The 14,988-nt window shown below is 42.8% G+C and overlaps 1 protein-coding gene across 1 annotated transcript; it reads right to left on the bottom strand.

Moving 5' to 3' along the window:
* Nucleotides 1-1,725: 1,725 nt before the first annotated feature.
* Nucleotides 1,726-2,656, bottom strand: LOC6547589 (trypsin alpha-4). Its single transcript, XM_001974868.3, has one exon. It carries the CDS (start codon nt 2,646-2,648, stop codon nt 1,809-1,811), a length of 840 nt encoding a protein of 279 aa, XP_001974904.2. The 5' UTR covers nt 2,649-2,656; the 3' UTR covers nt 1,726-1,808.
* Between the last annotated feature and the right edge of the window lie 12,332 nt (nt 2,657-14,988).

The raw sequence follows: 14,988 nt of genomic DNA, 5'->3' as shown, positions 1-14,988 counted from the left end.
TTGATGAAACCGTATTCTTAAATCCGTGTAGGTTCATTTTCGTAGCTCTGCCAGCTGAGTGAAGGCAACACGTTTGATCAAAGGCAAATTGGTCTGTCCACCCAAAAATGTTGAACCTCCCGTAACCACTAAACTGCCGGTAAGGCCCAATCTTAGCACCGTCACCTGGCCAAAATGCATTAGTTCCCCCTTTCAGTCACCGTCAATCAAGTATTGGCCATCACTTTGAGGACTGGTCACTAAGTCTAAGCTAGTTGGCAAGTACAAAGGGCATAGAAGTTAATGGATTGATCCTAAGCCCCATACGAGTATGCCCAAAGGTCGACAGGCGGAGTTTAAAAAATTATAAGAAAATCCCCCATATGAATATCTTGTCAAGTTTCGCGAATGTGACAGTTAGCATATTGGAAAACTTCTGCGCTATGGCGAAACATTTTATAAATGTAGATTTCCGCCCATCTAAAGAAGATTTTGTTCATGGTTAAATAAAATAAATAAATGTGCGGAATATCGGAACAGCACTTTCACTTAGCCGACTGGCCAACTTCCATCGCCTTTTATTTTCTGACAGTCATGCTTATTTATGGCCCGCGTCTTGAGAGGATCCCATTCAATGTGACTAGATTTTTAAGCCGTGGCAATTTATTGGCCGACTGTGTGCCGATTAGCCAAATATCGAGATTAGGCCTAAATCAGCATCGACAGCCAATCCAATTTCGTGGGCCACGCGAAAAGGCTTATGGACTTCCTAAATATTTCGTTGGCGGTTCGTTGACTTTTCCGGGCAGACGGCCAAAATGTAAGGAAAACAAAAATTGAAATAACACCAAAGATAACTGCGTAGCTGCCAAAAAAAAAGTGTGAAAACCGCACTAGCAAACTGACAAAATGACTCTGCGACCGACGAACTGCCAACTGCCACGACCGACTGTTTTGGCCAAGTCTGGTCTGCTATGTGGTAGTTGCGGTTGGTGTGGCAACAAAGGCGCATGTGGCAATTGATTTATTCAAATGAAATCACAACAAGAAAAGCAATCCCAGGGAGGTGTGGTCAGGTAACTTATGCACTTAGGCTAAAATAAACATTTGGCCGGCTAGCCGCACAACTTGTTTAGTGCTGTATATTGGGGTTTTCCAGAAGAAAAGTTTGGCTTATATTGCAGATACTCATTTGAGTGATTTTATTTGGCATTATTTGATCATGTTTTTATACACCGCCATACGCGTTACTATACACGTTAAAAGGGTATACTAGATTCGTTGAAAAGTATGTAACAGGCAGAAGGAACCAAATGTTGCCACAATGTAGAAGTTCTATACTCCATAATTCAACTTATCTTAATCGGATTTCGAAGTGGCATACCTCTAAATGTTTCTGGCGCAATTCTCTAAAAGTCTGCATTAAAATCTGGAAATTTTATTTAAAAAATTTTTTTTTAAATTTTTTTGATGATAAGATGCTGTCGAAATTCAAAAATCTTTAAAATGTCCTAATCGGATCTTGACATTTATGGCGCAATTCTTAAAAAATCTGCATTCAAATTTAGAAAATTTTTTTAATTTAATTTTTTTGTACTCGTAGAGTAAAAGGGTATACTAGATTCGATTAATATTATGTTACAGGCAGAAGGAAACGTTTCCGACCATATAAAGTATATATATTCTTGAGCAGGGTCAATAGCCGAGTCGATCTGGCCGTGTCCATCTGACCAAAGATACTTGAATAAATATTTTTTTTGTATTTTAAAATTTATATTTGTATAACACTTAATACTATAATTTAAATGCTTTAAATTTGCATCCATCATTCATTGCAATCCACTCCAGCCCGCCAGCAGTCCATTCCATCCCCTGGCGACCACCTGCTCCTCTATCCAGTTGCGAAAGGCAGCCACATTGGTGTAAACTCCAGGAAAGTTGGGATTTGCGCAGCCCAGACCCCAGGAAACGATGCCGTATAGCCTAGCCGGTCCCTCCTCCGGTAAGTAACCCACCAGTGGTCCGCCAGAGTCGCCCTGGCAACTGTCCCGACCTGGACTCGCGGCGCAGATCATCCGCCGGGTTATGGGCAACACCTGGCTGTAGGCACGCCGACACTGGTTCGACCCCACCAGATCCACGTCCGCAAAACGGAGTTGCGCAGAAACCCCAACCTCAGCGCTGTCAGCACTCTCCTCGGCCTGGAAGCCCCAACCGCTGACCAGGAGACGGGTGTCCGCGGTGGGTGGCTCCGCTAGTGTTGCCAGCGGCACTGGCTGCAGGTGCTCTGTGAAATTGAGCCTGGCATTCAAGATGAGCAGCGCCAGGTCGTTGTCGTGGCTCTGGGGATTATAGTCGCCGTGGGTGATGACCCGCTGCAGGCTGAGCACATGGCCTCCACTCGCATGCTCGCTGGATCCCGCTCGAACCGTGTAATCTGCACTGCTCCAGGGATCCTCGAAGCAATGAGCCGCTGTCAGCACGGTGTCGGTTCCAATGATGGCTCCCCCACATATGTGCCGGCCGTGCAGCTGGACGGATACTTGATAGGGAAATTCTTGAATGGTGGTCTCCTCGCCACCCACAATCCGCCCGTCGCCGGGAGTGGACGTGGCTCCGGCAAATGCTCCGAGTGCCATTAGGCAACATAAAAATCTGGTTGAGTACATCGCACCGTCTGACTGAATGGCACTTCCGCGTCTTGGTTTTATATCACCGGCAGTGGGTCGGAACTTATCGGTTTGTCAACAGACTGTGTAATTAAATCTGTTTGCCATTCGCCAATTTGGGCGATATTTCGCCTTATCGCCACTTCTTATTTGAGTATTCACCGAGGTGTCATATACGCGCTATCTGACTTTGACCCAATAACCTTGGCAGTTGTAGATATAGCGAAATGTGACTGGTAAATGGGGCCTTCTCATGGGTATATTTGTTATACATTATTTATTGCTTTTACTATATATTTATTAAAAAAGAAAAACTGAAATGTAACACTAAATAACACTAGAGAAAGAGATAAAACTGACTTCCTTTAACAATTTGCATTTCACACTCTCTGTGGATTAAAGTAAGTTTCGGCAAGGGAAAACGAAACCCAATTAGATTGCCTGCATAATGTTCAATTACACAGGTCTCCACATATTAAGTGAGGGAGTCCTTGGAAGGAGGTCCACAAATCCTTCGTTTTTGGCATGGATAAGGAGTCATATTTCACAGCTGTCTGCCCAGGGGGAGGGGAAAAGGAAAAGTTGATTCAGATTCAATGAATATGTTAACAACTTGGTAGCCAGGCCAGATCCCAGCCGAGACGAGTGTATCCGCATTATTTGCATAGAGTCAGTCAGTCTACTATTTCATTATGAGATAAAACAACCTGCTGGACTTGCAGTAACAGCATCAACTTATTAGTTTAGACAAAAATGAATTGCATAAATATTCTGGAGCCAAGGACCATACACAGTTTCGAGATAGTGAAGAGGACAAGATACATTTTACACAATCGGGGGGCCAGGAAAGTCAATGTGTCAGTGCGGGTAGGCACTAATTGTTTCAATTTGCCTGCCAGACAGTAAACAATGGCAGTACCCACAAATATATATATGTATGCTTATTGCAGTGCACATATGTAGTTTACATTTTAACAAAATTCAATTTGCTGCTGCTGACACATGGAGGAGTGGGACTTTCAGCCTCTGCACATGCTAATTGCCTGTCCAGCAATTAATTAAACATGGCAGGAGTTAATAAAACGCAGAGCAAAGGCTTCATATGCATTTCTTGCTTTATACATAATTCAGGCGATTTAACAAGTAAGTTGAATAATCGTCCAGCATGTAACGCTCAACTTTTGCATGGCCGACATGTGCCAAAAAAATAATTAACCATGGGAAATATAATTGTAAGTGCACGGTAAACGGTGTTTTTAATCGATCAGTAATAAGCTAATGTGGGCTATTCTTTTTTGGGCTATTGTCATAACTTATTGAGCAATATTGTGACAGCAAATCGTTATTAGTGCTTTAATAAAAACATCCAATTAATTGAAGTACGACGAAAAAAACTTTATTAAAGTATATTTAAAGAGTACACATTTTTTCTACATTTTATAGGTTTCGTAAAAAGGTTTTATATGGCTTAACGTTTTATTAAGCATGTACACAAGCTTTGCAATTTGTAACTTTTTCATGCATCCAAAGGATGTATATAAGAAATCTTACCTCGATTGCGGCTGTTCTTTGTTCTTCCGTAGCATTTTATTGTCGAAATTGTTCGAGTTAATTGCTTGTAATTGAGAATTCTCTCAGAAAATTCGTCACATAACTCTCGTCGGGACATAAATCTCGAAATGTGGGTGGCTGGCTGAGGTGGGGGTTAATTGCAGGGTAAAGAACATCAATTACCCACAAAAAACGCGAAAAGCAATGCGGGCGGGGGCAAGAAAAAAGGGAAGGTTGGAAGGAGGAAAACGCTTTGCCGCAAACTCCTTGCTCCGCGCACATAAATTATGCAGTCAATTTTTTTTGACTTTATTATAAAATGCGTGTTTATTATGCCATAAAAGCGAGAGCGAAGCGTGGCTACCGAAAAAGTGTTGAAAAGTGTGGTAAAGTGTCAGTATTAAGCGCGAAATTAATTACAAACGCTTACTTAAGTTAAATATTTGAAGGAAGCCTTAGCACGACAGCGGCAAAGAAAAGTAGCCCGGAGCCAAGTCAAGTAGTGAATTCGACCGGACAGGGCTCTTTTTACTCTGGCCAAGAGCTGCCGGTAAGACGAGCCACTTTATCAGCCGAAACTCCACTCCACTTCAGTTTACTTCGCCCGTCTTCCAAAATATACTACAAGGATATTTTTCCCGCTTTTTTCGGCCCCATTTTCTGGGCTCACTCATTCACTCTTTTTTTTCGTTTCTTCGTTTTTTTTATTCTCCCTTAAGCGCAAGTTGAACATTTCATTTGTCATGCTTTTTGCTGGCGCTACTGCTTCAGCATTTACCTGGCTTCCTTTGCTTTTCAGTGCCACATCATCTCTCTTCCTCCCACGCATATGTTGCGCCAAAGTTTTTGACTGATTGCCGGGGACAGCAACAAAAGCAGCAGCAGCAGCAACAGCAGCAGCAGCAGCAACACCGAAGAAATTCTAAAAAATGATGCCAACGGCAGCGTCGGTGGCATTGCCAACGGTAAAGTGTTGCAAATAGCTTTTTTGCGTTTTTGAATAATTTATAAGATGTGTTTACTCATGAAACCAAGTGACTAAGTGTGGCCAGAGTCGGTTGTGAGGCGAAAGTGTGGCTGTCGGTCAGCACTGATGGCCTGGCAAATGAAACACGATAATTTACTTAGGTGCAATGCGGTTGTTCCCAAGCGACAACTTGAGAAATTGCTGCAAACGATTTGACTGGGTGCCGTTGAAAGGGAAAGGAAAGAGAAGCTTTTACCAACAATCCGTATTACTTATTCATACAATCTGCTGCAAAGTCCTTCAGATAACCACCTACGTACGACAGCCATTTGCTAATTGTGCTCATTATCTGCTAAATGTGCGCAAATTTATGTGACGCACGCAGTTGCCTCACCAACTGATTTGATTACCCGTACGTGTAGCGCAAAGTGCAAGGCCAAAACCAGGCGGAGGTGCCATCCAAAATTGAGACGGTCTACCTGAAACCACAAAAAAGGAAACAAAAAAATTGAAGCAAGGTAAAACTCATAAAACATGTAAAATGGCAAGAAAAAAATTCCACTCACTCCTTTATGTTTCCTGCTGAAGGAGCTCATTAAAATTCCTAGACCGTTCCATTAAATGTTCATGTTTTGCATAAAAATAATGTTGCCCAAAAAATAAAGGCGACTGGCTACAATGTGATGAAGCCCATTTGCCTTGGAGTTTGGGGAGTTTACACACCATTCAGTTCCGAGTATGTTCTGCGGCTTGTAAATTCAATTGATTTTGTAATGAGAATGAATTTAATTAACCCAGCTCAGGGCATCCAATACCAGAGAGCTATAAAGTGTGTAAATACTTCGAATTAGCTTAAATAAAAAGAGGAGAATCGAAACGATAAATACTTATGCCCACATGGGTGTTATTATAGAACTCCTGGCTATAGGACTATTGGATACTTTGGAAGATACCCACTTGTGTTTTCGTTGGGCCAATCAAACCATTAATTTGGTAGCAGAGCAACAGCAATGACAAAGATAAACTGCAATATAAACATATAAATCAAATCACAAAAGCCACAGAAATAGCCAAAATCGTTGGGGGGCGAGGTATTTCGAGTAACTCAACGACTAAGCAGGAAATGCCATTGAAAAACACGTAATCACATAGAACACACACATTCCGGCAATTGGGGGAGAAATCATAGAATTTCATTTCAATGGTTATCATATTTGTGAAATTTTTTCTATTTGTGTTCTGAGGGTCGAACCGGTGGTGGTCAGCGCACACAAATGCAAAACGGAAATGACATGAGGGATAAATCAGGAAATTGCTAAACATCAAATAAAGCTGATACAGCTATGTAAGTATATTGATGTAGGGAATCGAAACGAACCGAAACGAATCGAATCGAATCGAATGGCATAGAATCGCTTGGCTTCATGTTCGCAGGACAAACGTCAACGGCGATGTCAACAATTCAAAATCATTGCAGTGATGACGATGCAAACAGCTGTGCAACGAAAAATTCAATTTTGCAATATGACATCCGGCGGCTGGCAGACCACCAGCTCACCAGCTCACCAGCCCACACGGCGTATACTTAACGCAGCAACGCTTCAGTCAACAGGGCCGGTAGCGATTGACATGCCCCCATTGGCCATTGTTCGCCGGCTTTTTAACTGCTAATGTTACGGCTGCTGCCGACTGCTTACGGCTGCTGCATGCTGGTAACTGGATCTCAAATCCCGCCTCCCGGTTCCTGCATCCTGGCCATCTGCAACGCTGCAGCGCTGCAACGGTTTGCTCTCAAACAAGGACTTTGAATGCGCACTGCGCTGTGGTAGTTCCAGCTTGTGGTGTTAGAGTCAACAGCCAAGCTTTTGGCCCTGCCCAGTTATGGCCAGGAGCAATTTGAAATTTGATAACGGAGATGTTTGAAATATAACGTTGCGGGACGGATTTTTATTTTCTTGCCATGAGCTCGCGCGCTGTAACCACATTCAGTGCCAAGTTATATTGAGGATAAGTCCTTGTGTCGTTTCGAGCTTTTCCATACGAAACGCTTAAATGGTTTGTTTGAAATGATGCACACTATGTTTTCTTAAAGTAAAATCTAGCACCTGGCGTAGATCATGTGTCACCGAACCGGGTTGTAAAACCCAAACGTGGCGCTCCTTACAAAATGTCGCCAGGCACTCCAGCAACCTGGCTCGCTTTTTATGCAGTCGCCACCTTCAAGAGCGAACCACTCTCGTTGCAGCAGAAAAATCAGTAAATGGCACTCGAGTTGTGGCGCTTTGGAAACTTCAAGTGAGGCACGGCACAAATTGTCGGGTATCCTGCCCCGCTCCTCTCCCGTCCTCTCGCTCACTCCCACAGCACGTTGTCAGGCTGCGGCTGCGGCGGAAGGGAGACGGGGCGACGTGGAGGGGAAGTGGAAAATTGTGCGAGTAAGCAGCGCAAATTTAATTACACTTAATTAAGTGCAAAAAATTCGTACAATGCTATTAAAATGTGCTTCAAAATGGCTTTGGTTTTATGTAGTCGTGTATGTGTGCTGTAGCAGTGTGTGTGTGGGTGTGTGTATAAAGTAGTTTGCGAGTGCGGCTGTGTGAGTGAGCGAGTGAAAATGTACTTTGCATTTATTAGAACATTTTTGCGGCAGAGCCATAAAAATGCTTTACTCTACATTAACTACTTTTTTGGGCTGAAGCGATAAAGTTGTGGGTGCTCAGAAGAAACGAAGTACATTTAAATGCTTTCTAAAATGTACCATCATAAATTAGACTTTTAATAAACAAATAATGTGTGCGAAAAACCACACAAATATAGAAAAGCGCATATCGATGGGGCATTATGTTGACTTGATTTTCATTTATAACGATACTCACTATTAATGGAGTACCTTGTTTTAAAATAAATACGTACTTTCCTTTGCTTTAGGAAACTTCTAATCTTATATTTTCAGTTTGAGCAATCATTGAGGAAAGCCCTCTCCTGTTTTGTAGCAAACGATGGTCTAGCACGCTGAATTACCTTTTGGAGGGCATTTAAATGGATAGCAGATAGCCGGAAACAATAAGAGGCATTAAAATTTTTATTGTTCTTTCCATGGTGGTGGCTTTATGACTTATTTCCCCCCGATGTTGCTACACATAATTTCTGGCCGCTCCACCAAAATATACATATATTTCTCTTATTTATGAGTGGCTGGCGCTGTCCGTTCGCCGCTGTTGTTGGTTATTTTGGGTTTAGCGCGTTGACAGCATGTGGCTGGAACGGCGGCTACTTAGCATCATCGCAGGATGCTGAATCCTTATTATCCTGCCACTTTCCAGTTGACGGTCTTATGCCTCCTCCACCATCGTCTCGAGTTCTTGGCTCTGGAGTGTTTTTGCTTTTGCTCTTGCTCTTGCTCTTGCCACTGACTGCTGTTGTTATAAGCCGCTTTTAGCCGCTGCTCTGACAATCCGCGTCTGCTGCTACTTATTTTGATTAAATTTACATAATTTCTTTCCCAAAACAGGTCTTATTTCCCTTTTTTAGCTGCCATGCTACATTCAGTTTTTTTGTTTCGGTGCAATCTTGCTTTTTCGCTGACCCATTAATGCATTTCGCTTGCCAGTGATATTTGCTCAATCTTTATGTTAACTCGATTGCCAATATCGTGTGCAAATATTTCAACAGCTTTCCACCCCGAAAAAGCGGACTTTGTTACTATTCGCAGTCAGTGCCACGCCTTCTACCTCCCAACGCCCACCTAAAACCACTGACATGCCGACAGACAAAAGCGCCAGTTGAGTGTATAATTTGCGCTTTGTCTGACTGTCAACACTTTTAACCCATTTTTGTTGGTTGTACATTTTGGTTATGCAGATGGATCGAGTACAGTGGAGATACAGTGGATGAGCTTTAACGCTTTAAAAATGCAGAAACTAATCAAACGGCGATGAACTGAGCACTAAATGTGTTGCCTAGTTTTTAGGGAAGGCATTTCTTCGCAAACAGAAGTTTCGTTTTTTATATTTATAATTTATTAATGTAGGTATATTTCAAAGTACGAGTATATACATTTTTTCATATTTTTCACTGTTCATTTTTAGGTTTTACGTTGTAAACGAACCTATTCATGCTTCACTGTAGCCACTGCATCTGCAAGTACTTTTTTATTCATTTGCTCTGCAGTCTAAGACTCCGTCCCACTCTTTCATCTTCCTCGCTCTGTCTCCCACTGTTTTTTATCCATTCCATATCCATCTAGCACTTGAAGGCCCACAATTGCACTGCGTCGAGCATTAACAGTTTTTCCACCAGTTCCGAGCTTTGCTTGGGCTGTTGGCTGTTGGCTGCTGGCTGTTGAAATAATATTTGCGATCATAATGGATTTTGGCAATTTGAATATTATTACACACGCACACATAGGGGATTACGTACAGGGACTTTCGCAAGGGCAGGCAGTCAAATTTTTCGTTCAAAGTTAACAAACAATTTTCTTAAGTAGTCAATGCTCGGGGTAGTTTAGATTTTGCATACTCGCATGTGTATGCAGATGAGTTTGCGAGAGAACTTCATTTGCTGCTGGGTAAATTGGTAAAAATTTCGACTACTACACAAGGACTGGGTGCAAAATCCGCCCAGTGACCGAGTTAATAATGAAGTGCGTTTTGCCAAAAGTTGAATTGCAAACGGAGGGCGACGCAGGGCGACGCAGGGAGGCGGGGCGGGCAGCCGAAGGAGCAGCAAGATCACACAAAATAATAATGCCGATGGGCAAACAGTGTGTGGCATATTAGCTGGAGTTTGCCACAAACCAAACATGGCTCGCTTTGCCAACCAACCAAACAACCGACAGACAACCAACCAACAACCAACAGGCAACAACCAGCCGAGCAAATGCAAACATCGGGCGCATTATCATTGCCGGGCAAATGACGTACAGAGATTAAATATTTACCCGACTCTGTCCGGGCACAACATGCAACACTGGAGAACGAGTATCATCCGCCCCGTTGGCTGGTGCGCCGGCATTGCGCATACGACATGTAGCCCTTGCTCAAATATTAAAAAATAAGCAGCTAGCAGAGCGGACTCCGCCCTTCTTTGCGTTCCTTTCCACAGATCCTGCTACAGCTCCAGCTCCAGCTCCAGTTCCAGCTCCCTGCCAACTATGGCACATAATATTCAGTGCGTTTATACATCCATTTCCTGGCCCAAGGCTGCCGCCAGACAAACCAGGCGACCAAAAAGCCAACAAACACTGTTGACAGCAGCAAAAGTAATAAAACTTTAGGCGTTGACTGACTGCCTGAACTGAACTGAACTCAACTCAACTGACTGAATGAGTGATGGACTGGCGGAGTGACTGACTAACTCACTAACTGACTAACTGACTGAGTTTTTTTTTGAGTCTCTGCCAGCGAAATTCCATTTGTGACCTTCAAAAGGTTGCACATAGATATTTGTTGTCCTATTTATACAGCTCTGGCAGCGAGTCAACACGGAAAAATATTAATGAGCTGAAAAAAGGGAAGGGCATCGAGGCTTCAATCCCTTCACGTTCAAACAGGTTCGTTACAGCAATTCCGCCCAGAAAACCCAATATATATCACTAATGTCTTAAGTCGCAACGCGGAGATATTACGACTTTGTTTCAGCCCCTCATTGCCATTTTTCATTCTCAATGTTGCGGCCGCAGAAATTGACAGGAATAAAGCAAAGCTGTAAAGGGGAAATTTGAAAATCCGCTTTTCTGTGTGGGGGGTGCCGTGGAAATGGACATGCTATGCATGCTGAAGCTCTGTCGCATTTATTACCAGCCACGCCCCCCTGTCAATGCGCGGAGGCGGTGGGGTGGGGAATCTATACACATGCCCCTACGAACATCCGACTGCCGTTTGTCGCTGCGTATTGGTACGTGCCGAATGGCAACTGGAAAACTTTTTTAATTTAAAAAACTCTGTGTTCTTCGCAGCTAGTCCAACCCAAGACGAAGGACGGGACTGACTGATTTTGTGGGGGGACGACGCATGCGTTGCATTTGATACGCGTCCAAAGTCTGGACCAAAAAAATATATAAAATACATGTATAAAACAGCAAAAGACAAAAAGGAAGCAACGAACGCGGCGTAAAAAAATGCGTTTTGCCGCGAGCTGTAAAGTTAATTTACAAACGAAACATTCGAACCGGCTCTCGGCTTTTGGGCCTGGGGGGTGTCCATAGAATCGGGTCGTTTTCGAGCTGGAGCTGGGCTGGGTTCCTGAAATCCGGTATCCAAAATTCGGAGTCCGGAATCCGGGCGTCCGGATGGCAACCGCAGCGGCGACGGCTGCGGCATAATAAATGCGAACATAACTCTGATTCTCCGAATGCTTAACGTCGCACCCAGCCTTTATTGTATTTGACCTTCTCGCAGAGCGAGAGTGGGAAAAATGCGTGTGCAGCATAGTGTAGTCAGCTGGGGCAGCTGCCACCGCGCACAGTGGTTCCGATGCATACGAAAACTGTGAACAAACTCTTCTACAATTTCCGGATAATTGCTTTAAAAAACGCAACCACAACATTTAATACTTCTTGATAATATAAATTATAAAAATAGATTCTATTTTATTTTTCTATTTAAGGGCTTGCTCAACCAATTATATATTATTATCAGAAACCAAGATGACGAACAATATATTTTTACACTCTACGTAATAAAAAGGTTTTCCATTTAAATGTGAACATCTTCTATAACTTACATTCGCCTCATAAAATTTGATTCATTCCGAAAATGTCTGCTTTCCCATAAATCATTATCTGCTGTTCTGTAAGATAAAGGCTGATGAAATGGGGACTCATAAATTTGAATAATATCGCCTGGTCTTTTACGAGGCAAGCTCCACTGTGCGAATCGGCGGCCAATGTTATTGAAAAGAGCTTCTCATATTTCAAAGGGACAATCACGCGTTTGACAGCCGCGAGCTGTCAATGCTGCGCTCGGCCATTCCCTCGACTATATAGTACATACATATATAGCGTAGCATAGGGCATATCTCTGGCCGATCGGGCTGTTGGCCAGATACTGGGATGCTGGATGCTGGGATGCTGGCATGCAGGCCCTGCTGGCGCTTTTATTATTATAAGCCATGCTGTGCATATTATATTACCCCACAAAAACTGTTAGCACATGCTTCGGGCCATGCAGGATGGATAAAATCGGTGGGGGAATTGGAGGGCAGCGCAGTCTGGTCCAATTGTCACTTATAAATTGGCATTTAAAATGTTTTGGAGCGACTGGGAGTGGTTGCGCTGATAACCAAGCGTATAATCGGGGAGTGGAACTTTGATGGGCGGCAAATTAGAGTGAGGCGGCTTCGATTGGTCAGCGCACAAATATCGAACAGTGCGGTTTATCAAGGGGCAGTTAGAATGGGCTAATTATTTTAAATTGACCATCACGTAAATGAAGCTCATTAATCAGGCGCCCAATGTGACAGACCGCTGAGCAAACAAGCGATATTTGCGCCGTGTTTGTATTTGGATTTAATATCATTAAACAATGAAAGTGCGTGTGAGCAACGTTTAAAAATCAAACAGGCCATGTGCGTGACTTTACCACTTCAATTATTTATAATTGCATAATGTTTACTCAGTTAAATGCGCTGCACCCCGGCTGCCGTTCTTAATTTTAATTGAAACTTTTAATTGCATTTATTTTCAACAAAAAAGTGCCAACCTTCAGCCCTCAACACTCGACCGCAACAACAAAAATTGTAAAAATAATGAAATCTTTCAATCTTTTCCACTTTGCATCTGTGTAGGGCAATTAAATGCATAACAAAGACTTATAGCAACGTGTGTGTGTGCTTTTGTTGCTGTATTTTTTTGTTTAAACAATGCCCATACCATCAGAGCAGGCTCATGTCTTTGCCAAGCAGATAAACACTTTCTGTTGGCCATTTCGTTATGCAACAATTTGCCGGCCAAAGGAGAAGAAAATGCAGCATAATGAAACAATATTTACCTTCGTTAGCACTCAAAATAGTTTTCAATTTTCTTATGCTATGTATTTTGCCATTCCGCTTTCTGGCAATGCAATTTCGTAGCCAACGAACCGTGTGGCTGGTAAAACGTACAACTTAAACTTAAATTTTAACAAAATTTGCGCAGCAAGAGGAAAAAACCGATGTGAAAATATGGCAGAACTATATGCAAATGATGCTGCAAGACGGGATCACTGCGAAAGCAGAGACACTTTGAGTGCGAGGGGCGGCCAGCCACTCAACTTGGCAGTCAAATTTTCTTAACAAGCTTTTGGCCTAATCAAATAGCAGCCCGAAAACCCTTTTCGTTTTGCTCCTCGCTTTCCTTTTGCCATGCTGCCCCAAAGACATCTTTGTCCTCCTAAAGGCGCTTGACAGGCAATTGTCTTATGTGGCATGCAAATTTTTTGTACCACTATCCTGCCCCACTATGTAGTACATACAGACATATCCTGCCCCTGTTGGTTGTCTGCGTGACTGCCAGCAGAATTGGGAGAAATTAAAACTATAAACTATCTTTTGTGGAGGGCCATGTCGTGGGGTTATTGCCTTTATAATGGAGCCGAGCCGCCTATGCATATGCATAAATGGTAAGATACTTTCGCACAATCTTGGGCAAACATTTGTGTTTCGTGCTCGTGGGCTAGAGTTCATTGATGTGGAAACTGGATCGGGTGGCTCTTTAAGTCCTTGAATTACATACTCGAAACTTTTTAAATTTTCAAGTTTTTTATAAGTTGTTGGCGTACTTGGGAGCCTTTCTTAAACTTTCTGTGGTTAGTAACATATTAATCTGCTTTGCTTTTTGAAAGTGCTAGCATGCGGTAGTTGAATTGCAGCCTAAGCTTCCATTTATCCAGAATAGTTAGTTAAAAATGTTTGATAGCTTCTTGAACAATTGGCTTGTAAGCGCATTAAATTCCATTCTACTATTTTGTTAATACATAGCAGCACCTTGAGTTAAAATTACGAGTGAAAATGCCTCCCGAACGAAATAATTTTCAATATCACTCCTGTTCAACAGGCACGCACAAAGGGCAAAAACTGTTCTGCCAAAGTTTTCACAGATCTATGTCGTCGACATCGTGAAAACTCCCCATATACACATTCCAAATTACGAGTACGTATTGCTTGTAAAAGGCAAGAAGTTTTTCATAACTTTTCATAAGTTACGCTTATTTATACGAGACCACAATTTTGTACTTTGCATTTTCTTTATTTCTTTCCGCATTTGAGCTCGTCTCTCCTTTTGGCATTTCCATCATCCTTTCAGTTTTCTTTCTTTTTTTCGGAGGAGGAAATTGAAACTTTGCTACTATTTTGCATAATTTTCTTATGCAGAGCAATCCGCAGAGAGGAGGTAGCGGGGGTAGCGGGGGTGGCGAGTGCCGGGGGCAAGTCGGAGTGCATACAATTGAAGTTGAAGGGGCAAGGAGAGCTAAAAAGGACGAAGGCTTCGGAGAGACACAAGAAAGGATGATGTCGACGCCTTGCCAAAAGGAAATGTCGCTGCGGTTGTGTGGCAAAGCCAACTAAATTTAGTATTTACTTACCACATCCTTTGCGGCTGCTCGTCCCTCTTCTTTTGCGTCCGTATGTCCCATTCCTGCCCCCGAGCATTTGCATATGTACAATAAGGACATTTATATCCATCGGATGGCTCAGTCAATCCTCGTCATTTCTGCAGATGGACTATGGATTCTCGCACTTTGGTCATTCACCTTGCCGAATCCCAGAGTCACTTAGCAGCAGGCTTGTTGGTAATTACTTTTGGCCCTTGTCTGGCGCCTGTAAAACACTTGCAGACCACAAAAG

This window comes from Drosophila erecta, unplaced genomic scaffold (assembly GCF_003286155.1).
Source record: "Drosophila erecta strain 14021-0224.00,06,07 unplaced genomic scaffold, DereRS2 tig00000092-arrow-pilon, whole genome shotgun sequence".
NCBI classification, from domain to species: domain Eukaryota; kingdom Metazoa; phylum Arthropoda; class Insecta; order Diptera; family Drosophilidae; genus Drosophila; species Drosophila erecta.
Note: the sequence above shows the minus strand (reverse complement) of the source record. Positions and strands in the feature narration are given on the sequence as shown.

Coding starts and splice junctions, on each gene's coding strand:
- LOC6547589 (XM_001974868.3), bottom strand. CDS start 2,648: ATGTACTCAACCAGATTTTTATGTTGCCTAATGGCACTCGGAGCATTT.